At 40.1% G+C, this 21,331-nt stretch overlaps 1 protein-coding gene across 3 annotated transcripts in view; it reads right to left on the reverse strand.

Moving 5' to 3' along the window:
• Positions 1 to 21,331, reverse strand: part of pcsk5b (proprotein convertase subtilisin/kexin type 5b) — a 120,189-nt gene that overhangs the window by 40,833 nt on the left and 58,025 nt on the right. For all 3 annotated transcript variants that reach the window (XM_058069532.2, XM_058069531.2, XM_058069530.2), the window contains exons 10-14: positions 14,707 to 14,810; positions 11,166 to 11,283; positions 2,764 to 2,952; positions 1,263 to 1,399; positions 976 to 1,101 (exon numbers count right to left, since the gene is read on the reverse strand). In XM_058069532.2, the coding sequence (XP_057925515.2) occupies positions 976 to 1,101; positions 1,263 to 1,399; positions 2,764 to 2,952; positions 11,166 to 11,283; positions 14,707 to 14,810 (674 nt within the window). The remainder of the gene's footprint in view (positions 1 to 975; positions 1,102 to 1,262; positions 1,400 to 2,763; positions 2,953 to 11,165; positions 11,284 to 14,706; positions 14,811 to 21,331) is intronic.

Here is a 21,331-nt window from a genome sequence, read left to right on the forward strand (position 1 = left end):
ATAGTCAGCCATGGCATGTCCGACATGATGGAATAGGGGAAAAAAAACATTCTCCCATACAGTGTGGAAGTGGTACATTTTTGGCTTCTTACTTTGTCCTTCTTCCTCGCTCTGTTTGAAACCCTTTAAGTTTAGAACTCATAAATTGGAGACCGACTACGGTATATAGCTCGGTAGCCTGCTATATTTAAAACCGCTTGCATGTCTCTCGTGTTCCTGAAGTGATCTCAGTAGGCTGCACATTAAGAATTGTGTAATGTGATGTAAACAAAGAATAACAGGTGTGTAAAAGTGACTATAGGGGTGTTATTTCATGTCTACAGGGCTCTAATAATGGTTAAAACATGAACAGGCTTTCTGTGCTCATACTTCAACTCAAAATATTTAATTATTTCATTAATATTGAATCATATGTGGTAGAAATTCACTTCACCTCCCTCTGGAACTAATTAACCACAGTGAACAAGGGACGACTATTGTTTTTACAATTAGACTATTTATTTTTTACTATTGAGTTTGATGGTTTTAACATGTGCATGACAATTACAAATGTTAAAATGTTACTTGAACGTTACGCCTTTACTGTTAATAAAAGTTTTATGATGGACACAGTTTGACACTGGAACCGATTATTTATATTCCCATTAAGGATATCAGACATTGACTTTTTTTTGCTGAAAAACAATATCCTGATAATGTCCAAGTCTCAATTTCCAATATCAATATCAGCCGATACTGATACCAATATGGTATACAGCATTTTTTTAAATTGCTGTTTTCAGGATTGGGGAAAAATTCGATATCGATATCACATTTTTATGATAATATCGTGGCCTAATTTGCATTCTTTCCTATGGGAAATTTTTTTTAGTTTACTGGGTTTAACTGCAGAGAAAACAACAGCGCAGGACGTCTCCATGCTTCTACTTCATGGATCTACGTACAGTACGTGCTTGTGGTTCGAAGCCCACCTACCGTTGTACTCCTCCTCCTCGTCAATGGGCGTCAGCATGTCGGTGGAGCGAGGCTTATCGCTGCGTAGAGACGAGTACGGGTGCACGGAGGTTCCATACAGCACCAGGGACCACTCTTTCAGCTTGCCTGCGAGAAACAGCATCAACATCTTACATTAGATATGCACCGTTTGTTATGATGACACCTGAAATAGTTTAGACTGATAAGAAAGCGTGAAAGATAATGTTAAGGAAATGTGGAGCTGCAACACAAACTGATGATTCCCTTGTATTGCCATGTTTCCATACCAGGTACTTTCTGGCTGCGTAGCTGAGAGGGTGAATCATAAATCTCCAGGACCCAGTCGCCTGCTGCTTTTTCTCCCCAGCAGTGGGTGGTCATAAACTCCCAGTTCTTAAAACCCTCCATGGAGTGATCAAACAACCTGGATGACGACACACACACATACACACACAGACACAGACAGCAAATTATAAATCAGATGAGGCTCAACTCATAACATCCACGCTGTACCAGCTCTTGACATGATAGATTCAGGCTCAGGATTGGCAAAAATTATGCCAACCTGTGGCTCTGGTTCTGTTTGTTTAATATAAACACGTTTTTGAAATTGGGACTGAGATTTTTTTTTTTTAGGGTTGCAAAATTCTGGGGAATTAAAGGAAATATATGCAATTTTATAGCAATATACAGTAATAAATAACCTGGTGGGGAAAAAAAATGTTGCTTAGTCAATAACAAGAAACATAACAGCAGAGGTGTCCAAAGTGAAGCCCGGGGGCCGCATGTTATTTTATGATAATATAATATATTTACGATAATATAATTTAGTATAATATAATATAATTTAACAACAACAAAAAAAGTGGAAAATTAAGCAGTAATTTTACAAGAATAAAGTCAAAATATTAAGAGAAAAAATTTACAAGAATAACATAATATTACACAGAAAAATACCATCGTTTTAGTAGCATAAAGTTGATTTTTTAAAAAAGCCAAAGTGAAGCCCGGGGGCCGCATGTTATTTTATGATAATATAATATATTTATCATAATATAATTTCATATAATATAATTTAACAACAAAAAAGCAAAAGTGGAAAACTAAGCAATAATTTTACAAGAATTAAGTCAAAATATTAAGAGAAAAAATTTACATGAATAACCTAATATTACAGAGAAAAATAACATCATTTTAGTAGCATAAAGTTGATTTTTTTTTTTAAAGCCAAAGTGAAGCCCGGGGGCCGCATGTTATTTTATGATAATATAATATATTTATGATAATATAATTTAATATAATTTAATATAATATAATTTAACAACAAAAAAGCAAAAGTGGAAAACTAAGCAGTAATTTTACAAGAATAAAGTCAAAATATTAAGAGAAAAAATTTACAAGAATAACCTAATATTACAAAGAAAAATAACATAATTTTAGTAGCATAAAGTGGATTTTTTTTAAAGCCAGAATATTATAAAAAAAAACAAAACAAGAAATAAAGTTGTAATTTCGGGGAAATTTTGGTTTTAAATTAAAACAAATATTTAATAAGAAGTCTAAATATTATGGGAATAAAGTCATTATGTGTGTTATTATTATATATAAAAGAAAATGTACAAAAATTATTTCATTATTCATTAATGTATGAATGTACTTGTATTTTGATGCATAAAGAGATGCTTAGAACATAAGGAAAGATGTATGCACTACCCAAAGTAATACAGTAATACTATGCATAGTAATGCGACCCAAATCAATAAAACCCAACAGGCCGTCGTTCCCTACCTGTTGGCGAGCAGCTGTGACTTTGTCCCAGACGGTGAGGTCAGATTGATTGACAGGTCCCCGCGGCGCGGGTGAGTGATGGTGATGCGTACCACCACGTGCTCCAGGTATATGACGTGGTGGTTGGGGTTGTCGGTGCAGCCCGTGGCCTTGTACACGGAGCGCACCACGTGCTCCGGACGGATTGTCCTGAAAGACAGAAGAAAAATCAGGAAAAATGATGCTTTTTGTGTGTTTACACAACATGTCCAAAAAGAAATAGGAAGATCATCGTTTCATTTGTGATGCGTTGTCTTGCATCTCTCCTCTCAAGGCTACACTATTCTGCACTCTGTGTGTTTGCTCGCGACCCCGCCTACACCCACCGGGACAAAGAGACTGTATGAGTGACAAAAGGGCTCACTCCGTTCATGCCACTGTTCTATGAAACAAAATAGTGAACAATCTTCATGCCTCTTTGGAGGCTGGGAAAACAGACAAACATGGCAATATACTGAGGCCGGAAAAATGATCCAGTTCATTTTTGTTAATTGTGTGATGAAACTGGGGGAAAAAAACTTTTTTTACTTTTTTTTTTTTTACTTTTTTTTGTTTACTTTTTATTCATTTATTTACTGTAAGTAAATTAATGATTTTTTTTTAATTCATTTATTTACTTTAAGTAAATTAATGAATAAAAGGTAAACAAATAAAACAAATAAATAGAAAATAAAATGTTCATAACCAAAACTAGTAAGATTAATGAATAAAAATATGCAGGGGTGATATTGTATGGGATGTAATTAAACACAAGATATCAATAAGTAATAAAGGGATCATGCAGATGGAAAAAATCACATGACAGGAAGGAGATTGTAGAATAACACGTTGAGTTCCAAATGAAAAACTTGTAAATAGTTAATTTGTAAGTAAATTGTTATTTTGATGTCATTTGTGTTGCAGTTGTTTTTTCGATATTTGTGCTGCCACAAAATCAAAACATATTCTCCCCCTCTTTGTTGAAAACTGATATTTTGCAATAAAGGGATCATGCAGATGGAAAAAAAAATCACATGACAGGAAGGAGCGTGTAGCGTGTAGAATATCGGCGGGAAATTTTAACACGTTGAGTTCCAAATGAAAAACTTGTAAATAGTTAATTTGTTAAATTGTTATTTTGTCATTTGTGCAGTTTTTTCGATATTTGTGCTGCCACAAAATCAAAACATATTCTCCCCTTCTTTGTTGAAAACTGATATTTTGCTGAAACTTACCTACTGTATGTTCTGCTGCTGATTACTAAAGAACGGTAAAAGTTAAATTTTTACGAATTATATACGAGGTCTAATCTTTCTTTTGGTGGGTTCCATGTTTATATAACCATAGAACACAATATCCTCTGTGCCGTGGGAGGCCGATACTGAAGGGGTTGTCTTTTGAAAATGATGTTAAATGAAATATATTGCTTTATATATGTTGAAATGCGCATACATGCTTCTGCTAATAATTGATCATTTGTCAGATTTCATATTCCCGAGAGATTAGCGGCAAGCAAACCATTTTTTGTTTTGTGTCAGTTGTCGTATTGAGTGTTTGCAGGTGCGTCAGAAAGCAATTGTGCCATCAATTAATTATCATGCCAATTTTCACACCAGGTGGAGGCATCCGTCGGCTTCCTCGCACACCCACAATAAATTCATCAGAAATCAGAAACGAAGGCGGCGAAAAAAAGCGGGCCAGCTGAAGGGACGGAGGGAGGCCGTCTGTTTGGCAGGCATCCACACGCTTATGGAAAAAAGCTCCGATAATGAAGACCATCTCGTCTGAGAGAAGAGTTATTATAAGTCGGTGCAGCAGCAACAGCTGAGCCAACTTAACATAGCTTCAGCGAGCCGGGGAGTTACACTTGCTGGAAAACACTTTTTTTTTTTTTTTGACGTGTCAGAATGGCTGGAAAAAAGCGTAACTTATGCTCTGATATGCTTTACTGCAAAAACTATTTTCTTCCTTTAAAGCACTTTTTTTTTTTTTTTTTGCAGGAGCAAAGCCAACACAGATGTTTAGCATTTAGAGGAAAATTGCTATGGGCTGTTCCAAGCTGCTTCAGACCGTATTTAGTGAAATATGAAGCGTTTCTTGCATCAAAACCTCTCCTTACTTGACTGGAAGAGGAACCTGCTTGTCACATACGTATTATGTTACAATAGCAGATGGTCGTATTAAACAAAAGGCTGCACATAATGGCTTAAACACGTGTACTAGTAGTTCTCTCAGGATTCAGTCTGCCCGGAATACTCTGCTTTCCAACCTTATTTCCGATTTCCTTTCGAGCTGTTGTCACGTCATTGCAGACGCACTTACAGAGTAAAAGTCCTTGAAATGGAAAGCTGGCCATTCACAATTCAACCAGGAACACCGTGCCTTGAACGGTACACACAGGTATGACTTCTCAGGGAACGAGCTAAGCAAGTTATTACAGTTGGGTTTGGTTTTTCTTTAGCTTTTTTGCAGCTCCTCAATGCGACCAAAAGAAGCAGAATACCGGAAAAAAAACTTTCCTAGCGAGGGACACATATTTTTCTGATGTTATAATGCACAGAAAAGAGAAATATGTGTTCATGTTTGACATACGGATTGTGAATGATGTGCAAAATTCAAAAAAAGGGCAGTTCCCCTTTAGAGGGGACCAATTATGCTAATGCTAATTATGCTTATGCTAATGCACAACCTTTGTGTCGAGTTGTAGACTCCTATAGAGCAGCTACACACAATAACCCGCACAAAAAGCTTTTTAGATCTTCCACAATCTGCACCTATTCCAGCTGTATTACTTTGGATTTTTGGATTTCTTTAATTGTTTTGATGCCAAAGGCTGCCAACCCCTGCTATTATAACATTGGTTCTGTTTCTGCGACCCCTAACAAAGGTCGCGGGGGTGCTGGAGCCTATCCCAGCTGTCTTCAGGCGAGAGGCGGGGTACACCCTGGACTGGTGGCCAGCCAATCACAGGACACATATAGACAAACAACCATTCACACTCACATTCATACCTATGGACAATTTGGAGTGGCCAATTAACCTAGCATGTTTTTGGAATGTGGGAGGAAACCAGACCAATTATGTTAATTGTCGGCCCTTTGTGTCGAGTTGTAGACTCCTATAGAGCAGCTACACACAATAACCCGCACAAAAAGCTTTCTACATCTTCCACAATCTGCACCTATTCCAGCTGTATTACTTTGGATTTCCAAAACAGTCTCCCCCCACAGCCCCCCTCTGGCCACACCCACTTTGCTGAGATTAAATGGCTGTTTTGATGCCAAAGGCTGCCAACCCCTGCTATTACAACATTGGTTCTGTTTCTGTGACCCCTAACGAGGGTCGCGGGGTGCTGGAGCCTATCCCAGCTGTCTTCAGGCAAGAGGCTGGGTACACCCTGGACTGGTGGCCAGCCAATCACAGGACACATATAGACAAACAACCATTCACACTCACATTCATACCTATGGACAATTTGGAGTCGCCAATTAACCTAGCATGTTTTTGGAATGTGGGAGGAAACCGGACCAATTATGTTAATTGTCGGCCCTTTGTGTCGAGTTGTAGACTCCTATAGAGCAGCTACACACAATAACCCGCACAAAAAGCTTTCTACATCTTCCACAATCTGCACCTATTCCAGCTGTATTACTTTGGATTTCCAAAACAGTCTCCACCCACAGCCCCCCTCTGGCCACACCCACTCCGCTGAGATGAAATGGTTCTTTTGATGCCAAAGGCTGCCAACCCCTGGTCTGCAACCCCTAACGAAGGTCGCGGGGGTGCTGGAGCCTATCCCAGCAGTATTTTGGGCGAGAGGCGGGGTACACCCTGGACTGGTCGCCAGCCAATCACAAGGCACATATAGACAAACAACCATTCACACTCACATTCAAATCTATGGACAATTTGGAGTGGCCAATTAACCTAGCATGTTTTTGGAATGTGGGAGGAAACCGGAGTACCCGGAGAAAACCCACTCATGCAAACTCCACACAAGATGAATTGAACTCAGGTCTCCTAGCTGTACGGCCTGCATGCTAACCACTCGTGCAGCCTCTAAATCATTATTCAAGTTTAAATATGAAGTTGGTACATACCATATAGTGGGTTTTCACATTTGAGCATCTCTCCAATTACTGTGTGCTTCCAATTAATGCCATGTAGGCTCATATCTAGTATGAATGGTGTGGGTGTGTGTGCTTTATGAATAAAAACATTGTCATTATTTTTTTGTCCGTCTAATTTACATAAAAGGCAAAAGTGACTGGGCTGATTATGATGAATAATGAACACAAGTCTATAAAAGTAATTAAGACAGCAGCAGAGGCGTGCTGATAAAAATGTTAAAAAGTGTTTACGCAAGTGGACGACAAAGGAAGAACGACAACGAGGGTTGTGTAAGCAGTCGACGACTGTTTTTGGAAAGCGGCTTCGGCTGGGGAGTCTCGCTCTGGATATCACAACTCTGGCTTCGCCGTGACACAACACAGACAACCCCGGCGGACGCACAGGTCCGTTATGCTGGTGCACGCTCCAAGTGAAGTGAGGCGGCGATTGCAGACAGACATTAGAAAATGTAGTTCCCGAGGCCAGCCAGAGGGTGTGTGGGAATTCTGTGCTGACAACTCGTGTTCTTGGTAAAAACGCACACACAGCAATCACTCTTAAAGATAGATAGATAAGATATGTCTTTATTCGTCCCTCAGTGGGGAAATTTGCAATAGATCAGGGGTCTCAAACTCAATTTACCTGGGGGCCACTGGAGCTAGGGTCTGGGCAAGGCTGGGCCGCATCAGGTTTTCCAAAAAAACAAAAAAACGCATTTATAAAAACTGAAAAATATACAAACTTTTTCAGTGCTTTGGTTCCGATTTTCTACAATAAAAGCTCTGATAAAACATTCCACTGTTCTCAAATATCTTAATTTGTATTTTTCTGCACAAAATAAGATGAAAAATAAAAAAACAAATCAAGAATAAAGAAAATCAATCAATCGGTAATAAATAAATATAATAATAATAATAAAACGGCAAATAATAAAAACTTAAGAAACCACATATAGTTGGTGGGTAGACAAATTATTTTTTTCAGATTAAAATGAACAAAGCATTATTAGAGCCCTGTAGACATGACAAAACACGACTATAGTCACATTTATACTCTTTTTATTTATAACATATTGCGCAACTGCACATGCTAACTCGCAAACTAGAGAGCTAGCGACCTAAGCGGTAGCCTTCAAGTTATTTCCTTTAAACTTAAATAGCCAAAAACTTACCACTTCCACACGGATAGCAGGGTCTTGAGACACATGCTAACTCGTAAACTAGAGAGCTAGCGACCTAAACGGTAGCCTACAAGTTATTTCCTTTAAACTTAAATAGCCAAAAACTTACCACTTCCACACGGATAGGGAGGATAACTATTAACAGTTATTTAACCTTTAACATGAACATTAATCAAACGTAATAATTTTTTCTGGGTACATGATACCATACAGCATCCATATCAAACTTGCACGGGCCGCACTAACATTAAACTTTCATATCAAGGCGGGGGCCTCAAGCTAGTGTCCTGCGGGCCACATTTGGCCCGCGGGCCGCCTGTTTGAAACCCCTGCAATAGATGGTATGCAATATATATAATACATAATTATATAATATATAATACAATATTTCCCCACATGGTGAACTGGGGCGTTGATTCACTGCAGAGAGTGTCATTTCTATTAGCAAAGTATTTATTAGAATGGAGGCCAAAAAAGGTTGAAAAAGTTTGAAGTGGGGCATTTATTGACTGAAGCGGAGGCCACCATTTATATTGTTTGGGTGTTGGAAATGTTTTGTCTAAAATCCAACCTTGATCCTGGAATTTAGAGAGTTCGGTAGTGCCTTCAGTGAGTCCTACTTGGAGCAAACCATTTAATGCTAATAATCTGAGTTGTAGCATAGAAAACATTCATTCATTCATTACCGCTTATCCTCACGAGGGTCGCGGGGGTGCTGGAGCCTATCCCAGCTGTCTTTGGGCGAGAGGCGGGGTACACCCTGGACTGGTGGCCAGCCAATCACAGGGCACACATAGACAATCAACCATTCACACTCACATTCATACCTATGGACAATTTGGAGTCGGCAATTAACCTAGCATGTTTTTGGAATGTGGGAGGAAACCGGAGTACCCGAAGACATGCAAACTCCACAGAGATGGCCGAGGGTGGTATTGAACTCGGGTCTCCTAGCTGTGAGGTCTGCGCGCTAACCACTCGATCATTGTGCAGCCCGCATAGAAAACTTGTTTGTGATTTTCTGTTTTCATTCATTCATTCATTTCAGATGTTTCATATCATGAGGTTTGCACATTTGGAAGTGAGCCCTGAGGTTCAGACAGTTTTTCCGGCTCACTGACTTCCTTATATGGGCGTGCCCAGGTACAAGCTATACAAGCTGAGTTGGACCAATCACAGCGGAGTGGGTGTGCCTGGAAGCAACATTTGGGTGGAATAAATTAAAAAAAAACTGTTTTGGAAATCTAAGGAAATAGATCTGGAAGATCTAGAAAGCTTTCTGTGCTTGTGTGTAGCTGCTCTATGGGAGTCCACAACTCAACACAAAGGGCCGAAATGAGCATAATAATAGGTCCCCTTTAGGATGCCAAAAACTTACCACTTCCACACAGGATGGGAGGAAAACTTTTTTCCCCTTCCCCCTGACGTCATGACTTCATGCAAAGCCTCATCAATGACCAGAATACTCCATCATTTATTTCAGTATGGTTTGACTAATAACAGGTCATAGTCTACCACCAAACAGACATCATCTTTTCATTTCTGAGAAAGTGCGATACAGCGAGGGAGTGATAATTGAAGTGAGGGGACGACGGTACACGGGATGGGCTCGTGTAGTTGGGGATGGGTCAGAGGTGCGTCCAAAAGGAAGGAGGTTTTCATGAAAAGCTGCCACTTCAAAAGTAAGCGTTTGAGCACCTCTTTAGCAAATACATGAGGCCGCAGATATATATAATAATAATAAATAAAAAAATAATTAAAAAATAATAATAATAATAATACATTGTATTTGTATATTTCTCCGGGTACTGCGGTTTCCTCCCACATTCCAAAAACATGCTAGGTTAATTGGCGACTCCAAATTGTCCATAGGTATGAATGTGAGTGTGAATGGTTGTTTGTCTATATGTGCCCTGTGATTGGCTGGCCACCAGTCCAGGGTGGACCCCGCCTCTCGCCCAAAGACAGCTGGGATCGGCTCCAGCACCGCCGCGACCCTCGTGATTAAAAGTGGTAGAAAATGAATGAATGTATTTGTATAACGCTTAACAGAGTACTCTAAGACGCTTTACAGTAGAGAAAAAAAGAAATAAAAACAGAGTTGAGTAAAAACAATGTAAACAATGCATCAAAATACAATATCCAAACATTCATTCAGAGCTAAAACAAGGCTAAAAGCGAAGTGGGGCACATCAGTCAGGTATATAAAGTCAGACATTAAAAACGGATTTAAACAGGTGGGTTTTGAGTTGTTTTTTGAAAGTGGGAAGGTCGAGGCAAAAAGTTCCAGAGGGAGGGGGCAGCGATGGAGAATGCTCTGTTTCCCCAGGTTCAGATAAATTTTTCTCATGTTTGGTGCACAAAAACAGGCAAACTGAGGGCCGCATATGGAAAAGCCTTTTTTGTATAAGGATAAAATATAGATGTTCAAAAGACAAAAGCATATTATTAACACCTATGTTTTTTCTTTCATTTAATTTCGAGAACGTGCCTTGGGACAATCAACTCTTTTCTTCAACTCTAGCCTTAGAACATCATTAAAAAGTCTAATTTGCATAATAGGGGTCCGGCAGATGTGGGGTATCTCCTCCGTTACTGCATTCGACGATAATGTCAAACTCTTTCCGGGCCAGAACGTAATCACAGCGGCACCGGTGGCGCCAAAACACAACTGTCTTTCAAGCTAGACTTTGCATAATCCACATATGATTTGCGCACCAGAGCAGAACAGACAGAATGATGATGAGGATGGCGGCGCAGACACTGACCACCGAGTCTCCTGGACTGAGAGAAAACTAGTGCCTGGCTCAAGTTGAGCCCGGCACAGAGCAGTTGCTCGGGCTTCCAGCTGCATCAAGGATAACAAGCTTTGAAGCCCGGTTCTGTGTGTGTGTGTGTGTGTGTGTGTGTGTGTGCGTGTTTAGCAAGGGTCTTATGTGAGAACCACCCTGCCAGAACTAATGCTTGGCCCCTATCAAGGTACAGCTTACACAACCGCATTGTAAAACACATGGCGGTGCATAAAGACATCAAGAGGGAACAGGAAGAAGACCAGAGTGTACAGGAGCTACACCGGCGTCCACCGGTTTCCTACCTGATCTGCCGGTCGGCACTCTCCACGCAGACGTGCTGAGAAGGAACTTGCTTCCACCGCTCGGCTTCTTTCACCATGGCCTCAGCGTCCATCAGGCCAAAGCCATACAGGTGACTGACTGTGGGACACACACGGCCAATGAGATCACTGCATGTTGGACTGTGGATATTGGTATCGGGAATCGGTGTGTACCTCGGTTTTAATGTCATGGTTTGCCTCAATTTGGAACACAAACAACTCCAAAAGTGAAATCATATATACAGGAATAGATGACAACAGTACAACAGGAACCGTTTCGTATTTTATTTTTAGAGTGCACCTCCGTTCCGTCTCGAAAAATCACAAATACATGTACAGCATCCCTCGTTTATCATGGTTAACTGATCCCAGATCTGACAACGATGACTGAATTTCCAGTAGGTAGGACGAGAAAACCTGTTTATGACTTTCTAAATGCAATCTGTACCAGTATTAGAGCTCTGTAGACATGAAATAACACCCCTATAATCGACTTGGCCATTCCTACTCCTATTGTTTACACCATATTGCGCAACTCTTATGCGAAGGCTATGAGATCACTGCAGGGACACAAGAGGCGGCCTTGGCTTAAACATTAGGAAGCTAACGAGCTAACTAGTTAGCTTCTAATTTATTTACTATTTTTAGTATTCTAAACTTTAAAAAGAGGTTTAAAACTGAGTGGGAAGAAGGACAAAGAAGCCAAAAACGTACCACTTCCACACTGAATAGGAGGAGACTGTATTTTCCCTATTATGTCGGACATGCAGCGTGATGGTACTCTATTGTCATGTGGCGGTAATGGAACATTACTGACAACTGATTACTGACAATCAAAAAATCACAAATACATGTACAGCATCCCTCGTTTATCATGGTTAACTGGTCCCAGATCTGAAAACGATGACTGAATTTACAGAAGGTAGGACGAGAAAACCTGTTTATGATTTTGTAAATGCAATCTGTACCAGTATTAGAGCTCTGTAGACATGAAATAGCACCCCTATAATCGACTTTGCCATTCCTACTCCTATTGTTTACACCACATTGTGCAACTCTCATGCGAAGGCTATGAGATCACTGCAGGGACACAAGAGGCGGCCTTGGCTTAAACATTAGGAAGCTAGCGAGCTAACTAGTTAGCCTCTAATTTATTTACTATTTTTAGTATTCTAAACTTTAAAAGGTCGTTTAAAACTGAGTGGGAAGAAGGACAAAGAAGCCAAAAATGTACCACTTCCACACTGAATAGGAGGAGACTGTATTTTCCCTATTATGTCGGACATGCAGCGTGATGGTACTCTATTGTCATGTGGCGATAGTGGAACATTACTGACAACTAGTGGCCATTTCAATATTTTTGGACGAATAATAGGTCACAGTCAATGATCAATTCATTTTTGAAAACCCACGGTAGAGCGAGGGAGCCATAATCTTTATATTGTTTATTTTTCTATATTGTGTATTTTGTACTGCTTAACTGACTCTGTGCAATACAAATTTCCCCACTGAGGAACGAATAAAGGCATATCTTAATCTTAATCAAATTGTCATATTGGGAGAGAGGACTGTACCACTACATAATTAAAGACCTTTCCATATTGAAAATAAGAGCAAAATGAAAACACTTATGGGCTAAATCAAATTCTTTCCATACTTCTCCCACCTGCTTTGCTTCTGTTTAACCTCTTGAGGGTTTTGGGTTGTTTTTTTGAGGTTTTTTTTTTGTCAAAGTTACTTGGAACACCTCCAAGACGTCTGGGCCTGCGGCCTAGCTGACCCTGGCTTCTCTCACACAAGGTATGTAAATACCATGCAGACAATTTTATCATGATAGGGGATACTAAAAGATGGGAGTCCACAAACCAAACCATGTAGCTCTGCAAATACCTTTTTTATATTCAAAGAAATAAATCAGCTTTTATCTGAGTTTTTTTTATGTATCATTTGTATGAACACTTTCTCCTCACTTTACACATTTTTGCTATTTTTTTTGTATTTTCTTTTGAAAATATTTCAACTTTCTTCTTATATGTTTTTATTTCAATATTATGACTTTACTCTCCTAATATTTTGACTTTGTTTTTGTGATAGTAGAACCTTTCCCAGCTTGTTTTGTTTCTTTTTCATATTACTATTTTTTTTTATTAATATTATGACTTTAGTTTGTATTTCATCCTTATTCTTTCCCCATTTTTGCTGTTGTTGCTTTTACTTTTCTTACTTAGTTTTTATTTTTTAATAATTTTTAGGGCCACCCTTTAAAAGCCACAGCATTTCAGTATGTGGAATCAAACTATGGAATGGATTGAGTAAGCCCCTCAAACAATGCACAACGATGAGCCAATTCAAGAAACAATATATATATATATATATATATATATATATATATATATATATATGCTAAAAAATACAAAAAATTAAAATATTTAATTATATTAGGAAAGCAGGAAGTGAACAAATGTAACAGTTACTGATTATACTGATATATATATATATATATACATATGTATTCTTCATATTTATATTTCTTATATATATTTTCTTCATATTTATTCTTGTGATAGTATAACTTTTACGTAACCTAATTTTCCAAAAATTACTTTATTTTTGTCTTTTTTCTTTATTATTCTTTTTTCTTTAATATTTTAACTTTATGCTACATTATATTATGTTTTTTGTTAGATTACACTGAATATTTTGGCTTAATTACTGCTGATTTTATTGTGAAATTCTATTTTTAGAATGTGCCGTGGGCAAACGGCCCCCGGGCTGCACTTTGGACAGTACTGACAACAAGAACAACGTCACAAGTGGGACAGGAAGACACAAACGTTAGCAACACTAGCATCACTATGTTCACTAGAATGCTAACATTACACTCACATTTTAACAGCAACATCGTGCTAGGTCAGCATATTTGCTGCCAATGAACAATTGTCAGAGCTTTTTGTTTATATATAAGTACACTCGCTTCACTCGCTAAATGTACTGCAAAAAAGGATAGTAAGGATAATTCATAATGCCGCCTACAGAGAACTACTACAAATGACGAAAAAAAAACTTAAACTATATTAGGAAAGCAGGAAGTGAACAAATGTAACAGTTACTGATTGTAAAAGTACCAGATGGAGGGGTAGGATTTAATAAGCTTTGCTTCTTCCTACTCCTTTTGGACATGTGGAACTGGGAACTGATTGTGTGATGCATTCAATTGTAATCTGACGTATGTTCAAATGAAATTAAACCATTACCATTACCATTGGAGTTTTCTACATAGAGTAGCTGAAAAATATATAGCATAAAACAGAAATAAGGTATGGTGTTACTGACTGTATTTTGACATACTTTTCACTTCTTCGCTCAGAAACACCCACAGTCTCTCTTAATTACCGCTGGCTTCCAATTAACATCCGCGTCCGCTTTGTGGTTTAGATAAATGCATACCTCAGCATTTACAGTACATCATTAGCGTTTAGACGCTAAGTATAGCATCGGCAGAGCCGGTTTGAATTGCACGTACCGTTATAACCAGCCGCGTTGGTTTTCCAGTCGGGGGCGCTGAGGTGTCCGGCTCGGGAAGTCTTTACAATGATGTGCTGAACGTCTCTCCAAGTTAGAAGAGGACTAGAATACGAGAAGACAAACATGGAGAGAACAAATGAATGCAAAGCACAAGTAAATAAATGAAAGCCTGATTAAGATTCCCATTCATATGCTCCCAGGCAAACAACAAATATGCAAATTAAGACACACGGCAGGTTAGGGTTATTCGTAACGGTGCGAGCACTCGAGAAAAACAAGACTATAATAACCGCATTGGAGGAGAGGAAGGAAGGAGGATGAAATGACAACTTTGCAGACATTAAAGTGAGGGTGCAAATTACAGAGAGCGCTCATTGAGGCTCATTCATCCATCCCACACCCCCTCACCGGCCTCTCTGATCTCACGTGAGATTCATTACGGGACGGGAGCCATGTGTCACTGCTTTGCTTTCATCTCCCAAACGCCACATTTAAAAAAAAAGGGGAGGGGAGGACCAGGAAGTGGGTCGACAAGTTTCCTGGGATTCCCTTGCATCTCATATGACGGCCAGATGCTCTTATCCTCGCCAGTACACACCGTCACGTTATTTTCTCGAGGATAAAACAGGTGAGATCAAAGGACTACAAATGTGGACACGTGACAGTTGGTCAAGGGGGGTCACGGGACATGTATTCGCCATCATATATTTTGCTACGGAACAGTCAGTGACACCAAAACAACAAAAGGGGGGCCCAAGAAGTGTAACACAACTCCTCGCTACATCGCCGTTCGAACAACGTGCCCTCACTCTTTTATTATCAAAACAATTAATATTTAAGCAAATTATGCTTAATATTGGCTTAAATGAAGCCCTTTAAAGTACTAATTAAATGAACTAAAGTACAAGGCAGAAAAAGCATTCTAATTGTGAATGCAGTACTCTACATTGATCTCTAGGTGTCACTAATTGTTCGCAGACATGAGCGCTGCCATTGCAGCCACAATAACAATAGTACCCGGAGAAAACACACACACACACAGGAAGCACATGCATAGATGTCCAAGCGGGGATTTGAACCCAATCTCCTGACTGTGTAGCCGACATGCAAACCACTCGTCCACTGTGCAACAACCTAACAACCTAATCATTAATTTATTCATTTTCTACTGCTTTTTCCCTCATGAGGGTCGCGGGGGTGCTGGAGCCTATCCCAGCTGTCTTTGAGCGAGAGGCGGGGTACACCCTGGATTGGTGGCCAGCCAATCACAGGGCACATATAGACAAACAACCATTCAAACTCACATTCATACCTATGGACAATTTGGAGTCGCCAATTAACCTAGCATGTTTTTGGAATGTGGGAGGAAACCGGAGTACCCGGAGAAAACCCACGCATGCAAACTCCACACAGAGATGGCCGAGGGTGGAATTGAACCCTGGTTTCCTCACTGTGAGGTCTGCGCGCTAACCACTAGAACACCGTGCCACCCTCATAATAATAATAATAATAATAATAAGATGGGCTACAGTTGGGGCCATAACCCGCAATAAGCTGAAATTCCGAAGTCACTTCCTGTCCTCCACACATCTGTCCGCCCACCACTAAGGTCCCCCTAAGGAACACATTGACTGTGACACGCAAGAGCAGGAGTTTTATTTTTGCGTTAAATGGCTTATTTACTCTTATTATGGGAATTATTTTGGGTCCGGAAAAAAACAACAAGAAACTGCTACTCATTCATTCATTCATTCATTTTCTACCGCTTTTTCCACACGAGGGTCGCGGGGGGTGCTGGAGCCTATCCCAGCTGTCTTTTTGCACAAAAGGCAAAAATATGTGATGATGCAACTGCACAATAGAGGAGCTCATGTTTGGTGCAGTTTTAAACAGCCACAAGGTGGCAGAAGTGCATTTTCTAAGAGCTTGGCATGCATTGAAGGGAAATGTTAATGTTCATTTTTTACCGCGGGGGTGCTGAAGCCTATCCCAGCTGTCTTCGGGCGAGAAGCGGGGTACACCCTGGACTGGTGGCCAGCCAATCACAGGGCACATATAGACAAACAACCATTCACACTTACATTCATACCTATGGACAATTTGGAGTCGGAACTGCTACTATGTTATCTTATTTATGTCTAACGTGTTATTTTCTCTACTTATATCCACTACATTGGGTCCTAGGAGTGTAAAGGTGACTATAGGGGTGTTAATTTGTGTATAGAGGGCTCTAATAACAAGTTTTGTTTGCCATATCTATGAAAATAATCAATTTGAATTTGAATTGAATTTGCCACTTTGTTATTTTCTATGTTCAATTTTTGCACAAAAACTAGGTAGTTTTTTTGTTTTGCATTTTCATCCCCAAAGTACGGTCATGGGGCCTGTGATTTGTTTATTACTGACACCGTGGCACACAAGAAAAAGGCTGAAATGTTACTAATAATGAATTTAAAGCTTGGTCTTTAAATGTTTTTTAGCCTTTTTATCTAATCAAATATAGAGATATATTTTTTAAAAAAATACCCCGCATTCTTTGATTTTTCTGTATGCGGCTCTGTGGAGAGCATGTTTGGACACCCCTGCCTTAGTGTAGCCAAAATAAACCAGGGTATGTTCCAAAGCATGATTATGGCGTACCTCATGGTTAGTGTGGAAATGAAATGCTCTTTGTTGTAGAAAATGTGATGAAAAATGGATATTCACATTTATCTATTTTTTAGATATTCCTTATCAAATATTTTTCGACCATTTGCTTTGAAACGTGTTGGAATTTCAGCACCAAAAATCAATATTAATGGAAAGGGGGAGGAGGAGCTGGCACGGAGTAATGGCGGCTCCATAAATGTTTTACAGTCATTAATTAAAAGTGGATTGGCATCGTTATCTAGGTCACAACAGTTTCTCAAAAATAAACAACCCAATACTCATTCATGGAGGAGCGTACCAACTGACGGAAGAAACCTCCGGCAGGGCAGAAACGGCGGAAAAAGCGAAAGCAGGAAGAAGAGAAAAGACGCGGAAAGAAATTAAGCGTTGGTAAGATGCAGGGTGAGCCACTCAATGGACTTTAAAAAGGTCCAGAATTTGAATTCTTCACCATAGAACGTCATGGAAACAGAAATGATCTGTTCCAGTGTCAAACCTGTTAGCGTCATACTGGCAATTTTTTATTTATTTATTTTTTATTATTATTATCACTAAACCAGCTGCATTGCATAATTTCCCAAATATTTCAACCATCTTCTAGTAAATTTTCCTCTAGTAATGAGGAATTCACTCGCCAAATATTTTGACTTTATTCCTTTCATTATAACTTTTTCCCCTAACTACTTTCCCAAAATGCCAACCTCATTCTTTCTTTTTTTGCTTTGACCGTTTCCTCTTAAATAACTTTTTTTTTCAAATTAATGCTACTAAAATGCCGTTACTCATTTTTCTCATGCATCGATTCTATTGTGTAGATTTTTACATTTTTAACTTTTTATTAATATTAATAAAAAATTGGTTTTCAAAAATATTAATAATGATGCATGAAATATATTTTTTTAATTTTTAACTGGACACATATTTATAATGACAATAAATAAAATAATTAAAATAGTATAATAAATAAAACCTTAAAAAGAATAAATATATATAAATAATAAAAATAATAATAAATTTGATTATATATTTATTCATATATTTTATATTCTATACATCTATTATATTGCATGTAACGCTAATTTTTTTTTACTTTTTTTCTGATTAAATTATATTTTAGGGCTGCACGGTGATCAAGTCGTTAGCACACAGACCTCACAGCTCGGAGACCTGAGTTCAATTCCACCCTCGGCCATCTCTGTGTGGAGTTTGCATGTTCTCCCCGTGCGTGCGTGGGTTTTCTCCGGGTACTCCGGTTTCCTCCCACATTCCAAAAACATGCTAGGTTAATTGGCGACGCCAAATTGTCCATAGGTATGAATGTGAGTGTGAATGGTTGTTTGTCTATATGTGCCCTGTGATTGGCTAGCCACCAGTCCAGGGTGTACCCAGCCTCTCGCTCGAAGACAGCTGGGATAGGCTCTAGCACCTAAGTGGTAGAAAATGAATGAATTAAATTTTATGTTAAGAATGTGCCGCGGGGCCAATAAAAAAACAGCCATGTGCCTCAAATGGCCCCCAGGCTAGACTTTGGACACCCCCCAGAACTATATTCTATATGTATGACTGTGCTCTACAGTCACCTAAATATTAGTACTAGCATATTAATAAGTGCCGTTGAAGGTTCCATTATGACAAGGCCAAGCCCTGTTAGCTTCCTGTTAGCTTCCTGTTAGCGATGGCCATGGACTGCAGCTGTACCCCGTTGGCAAAGAGTGACGGAAAAAAAGCACAGCGCATTCTGGAATAAAACCAACTGAGACTCGGGTTTGATCTCTGCATCTTCCAAACAGAGTTTGGAAGGTCGTAATGACCTTTGATGCTCACGTCGCATATCGGATCATCTCGGAGCCCCAACTAGAGACATTCCCTCAAGGCCCACCTGCTCACCGGCGTGGACGGAAAGAGCTTAGGAGCGCTTGAAAAGGAAGTGAAGAAAGAGACAAGGAGGGCCACACAACAGCTAGTTCAGAGAAGTCTGGCTGACGATAGGCGGCCAATCAGATACGAGCTGATAGCAATCAGAATTTGTCTAAACTGTTTCCCTCTTTGATGCTTCCCTCAGGCTGCCTGCATGTGCATGCAGGTTGATCCACGTGGATTGTGAGGGAACGGAGAAGAAACGGCAGGCGAGCGAGATGCAGCGTGTAATAATCTTGTTGAGGAAACAGGCTTATGTGCGCGGCGGCCCTGCCAGGAAAACCCAGAATATTTTCTCCCGGCGGGATTTGAAGAGGATTATCCGGGTTAAACGAAGCGACCTGGGCTAACTGAGCAGCTGAACATGTGATTGGTCGAATGCACCTCTACCGGCTTCATTTATTCTCATGGATATCAAATTTCATCTGGAAAGTAACGCTTTCAGCACTAAGGTTTCGGGACAATTAGTCCTTTTGGCATAAAACTGCTGACACAGGCAAACGTGCGAAAAAACATTAGCGGTAATTAATAACCTTGAAAACGACGTTCTCATAATAAAATGTGCTTATGGGCACTAAATGCAAGGGAAATCTATCATTTTTTTATCTAGCAGGTTTCATAACGTTTTGAAGGGAAAAAATAAACTTGTTCCTCACAGGCATGGTACTGCCTCTGACCCGAACTGGGCTTCGCTACACATCTTAAAACCAAGCTATACATGTGGGAGCTCTGAGTTTGATTATATTGTACTCCTTCAGCTAACAGGCTAACTTCATACGCTGTATATTTCAAGAAAAAAAAACGCCTCTAAGTGATGTGATTCGGGTGAAAACTTATTATTAACATGAAATTTTTGCTATTTTTTTTCTACTTTACCATCATATTTTAACTTTATTGCCATTTTATGACTTCCCCCCCCAACCAAAAACTTGTTCCAAAAACTTCATCCATCCATCTTCTATGCCGCTTATCCTCATTAGGGTGGTGGGGGATATGCTGGAGCCTATCCCAGCTGTCTTTGGTCAAGAGGCGGGGTACACCCTGGACTGGTGGCCAGCCAATCACAGGGCACATATAGACAAACAACCATTCACACTCACATTCATACCTATGGACAATTTGGAGTCGCTAATTAACCTAGCATGTTTTTGGAATGTGGGAGGAAACCGGAGTACCCGGAGAAAACATGCAAACTCCATACAGAGATGCCCGAGTGGAGGTCTTCCCGCCCAACGTGCTGACCGCCCGGCCCAACGTGCTGACCGCCCGGCCCAACGTGCTGACCGCCCGGCCCAACGTGCTGACCGCCCGGCCCAACGTGCTGACCGCCCGTCCAACGTGCTGACCGCCCGTCCAACGTGCTGACCGCCCGTCCAACGTGCTAACCGCTCGTCCAACGTGCTAACCGCTCGTCCAACGTGCTAACCGCTCGGCCAACGTGCTAACCGCTCGGCCAACGTGCTAACCGCTCGGCCAACGTGCTAACCGCTCGGCCAACGTGCTAACCGCTCGGCCAACGTGCTAACCGCTCGGCCAACGTGCTAACCGCTCGGCCAACGTGCTAACCGCTCGTCCAACGTGCTAACCGCTCGTCCAACGTGCTAACCGCTCGTCCAACGTGCTAACCGCTCGTCCAACGTGCTAACCGCTCGTCCAACGTGCTAACCGCTCGTCCAACGTGCTAACCGCTCGTCCAACGTGCTAACCACTCGTCCAACGTGCTAACCACTCGTCCAACGTGCTAACCACTCGTCCGGCGTTCAGCCTTTTCCAAAGACTACAATTTTAATTAGTTTCTCATCATATGATGTTTCCCTTCAATCTTTCAACTCTATTCTATTAAAAAGGACATTATGTTTCCTCGTGAAATTACAAGTTTGCAAAACTGTAACTTTGTTTCTCCTTAGATTATGACTTTCAGATAAGATAAGATAAAATAAAATAAGGTATGGCTTTATTAGTCATAATTTTAGGGGAATTCCAGATGACCAGCAGCAAAAGTACAATAGTACTTTTGTTTTGTTTGTGTCTTTCTGCTTTTTCCTGATTACGGAGTC

Source organism: Doryrhamphus excisus, linkage group LG3 (assembly GCF_037039965.1).
Source record: "Doryrhamphus excisus strain RoL-2023G ecotype Guam linkage group LG3, RoL_Dexc_Guam_v1.1, whole genome shotgun sequence".
NCBI classification, from domain to species: Eukaryota; Metazoa; Chordata; class Actinopteri; order Syngnathiformes; family Syngnathidae; genus Doryrhamphus; species Doryrhamphus excisus.